The sequence below is a fragment of the Dipodomys ordii genome, unplaced genomic scaffold (assembly GCF_000151885.1).
Source record: "Dipodomys ordii isolate 6190 unplaced genomic scaffold, Dord_2.0 Scaffold97, whole genome shotgun sequence".
In the NCBI taxonomy this organism is placed as follows: Eukaryota; Metazoa; Chordata; class Mammalia; order Rodentia; family Heteromyidae; genus Dipodomys; species Dipodomys ordii.
Genome location: NW_012267313.1, coordinates 9,407,697 through 9,409,023, shown reverse-complemented (window position 1 = coordinate 9,409,023; position 1,327 = coordinate 9,407,697). Strand labels below are relative to the sequence as shown.

General features: G+C 63.5%; 1 protein-coding gene across 1 annotated transcript; it reads left to right on the top strand.

The window, feature by feature from the left end:
• Positions 1-246: 246 nt before the first annotated feature.
• Positions 247-1,068, top strand: Olig3 (oligodendrocyte transcription factor 3). Its single transcript, XM_013026837.1, has one exon. It carries the CDS (start codon positions 247-249, stop codon positions 1,066-1,068), a length of 822 nt encoding a protein of 273 aa, XP_012882291.1.
• The last annotated feature ends 259 nt before the right edge of the window (positions 1,069-1,327 follow it).

The window sequence follows — 1,327 nt, the reverse complement described above, 5'->3', positions numbered from 1 at the left end:
GTTAGTTCAAGCACACACCAGCCTAAGCTGATAGAGAGGAGCGGGGAGGGCGAGAGGCGGGGCGAGGCAGAGCCTTGACTTTTCTTTTCAAGTCTTAACCACTGAGAAGTGGGCTGCTGGGCTGTGCGGATTTTCGTTTTTGTTGTTTGTCGTTGTTGTTGTTGTTGTTGACTTCAGGATTCGCTTTCATTTCCCGCCTAAAGCCTCCCCCTCCCACACAGTAGGGCCGCATCCCCCTGTCATAAAATGAATTCTGATTCGAGCTCTGTCTCCAGCAGAGCTTCATCTCCGGACATGGATGAGGTGTACCTGAGAGAACGCCACCACCGCCACCACCATCACCAGGAGAGCCGTCTCAACTCGGTGTCGTCCACCCAGGGCGACCTGGGGCAGAAGATGCCCGGGGAGAGCCTCTCTCGGGCCGGCGCCAAAGGCGCGGGAGAGAGCAGCAAGTACAAAATCAAGAAGCAGCTGTCGGAGCAGGACCTACAGCAGTTGAGGCTGAAGATCAACGGACGCGAACGCAAGAGGATGCACGACCTGAACCTCGCCATGGACGGGTTGCGCGAGGTCATGCCTTACGCGCACGGGCCCTCGGTGCGCAAGCTCTCCAAGATCGCCACTCTCCTGCTAGCCAGAAACTACATCCTCATGCTCACGAGCTCCCTGGAGGAGATGAAGAGGTTGGTTGGCGAGATCTATGGGGGCCACCACTCTGCCTTCCACTGCGGGACCGTGGGCCACTCGGCCGGCCACCCGGCGCACGCAGCCAACGCCGCCGTGCACCCGGTGCACCCCATCCTGGGCGGCGCGCTCTCCTCCGGCAACGCCTCATCCCCGCTGTCCGCGGCCTCGCTGCCCGCGATCGGCACCATTCGGCCTCCCCACTCCCTGCTCAAGGCGCCCTCCACGCCGCCCGCGCTGCAGCTGGGCAGCGGCTTCCAGCACTGGGCAGGGCTGCCCTGTCCCTGCACCATCTGCCAGATGCCACCGCCGCCGCACCTGTCCGCTCTCTCCACTGCCAACATGGCCCGGTTGTCTGCCGAGTCCAAGGACTTGCTTAAGTGAGCCTCGGGCCCGGCCCGGCGGAGGAGGATGAGGGCGGAGTGGCCGAGGGGCTGCAGTGCCGGGCCGGGAGGAGACGCCGGAGGCTGCGCGCTCAGCCTGCGGGAGGGCGGGCGAGGAGTCCCGGGGAGCTTCCAAGATGGCCTGAGAAATCTCAGATCCCCCTTGGCACCCCCATCCCCCACCACACCTCCACCCCAGCCCTAGAGGCAAAGGACCAAAACCAAACTGCGATTTCTCGGTGGTAGCGAAGGGGACTGGA

Bases quoted from the DNA above. Each gene is read 5' to 3' on its own strand.
- Olig3 (XM_013026837.1), top strand. From the start codon at position 247: ATGAATTCTGATTCGAGCTCTGTCTCCAGCAGAGCTTCATCTCCGGAC.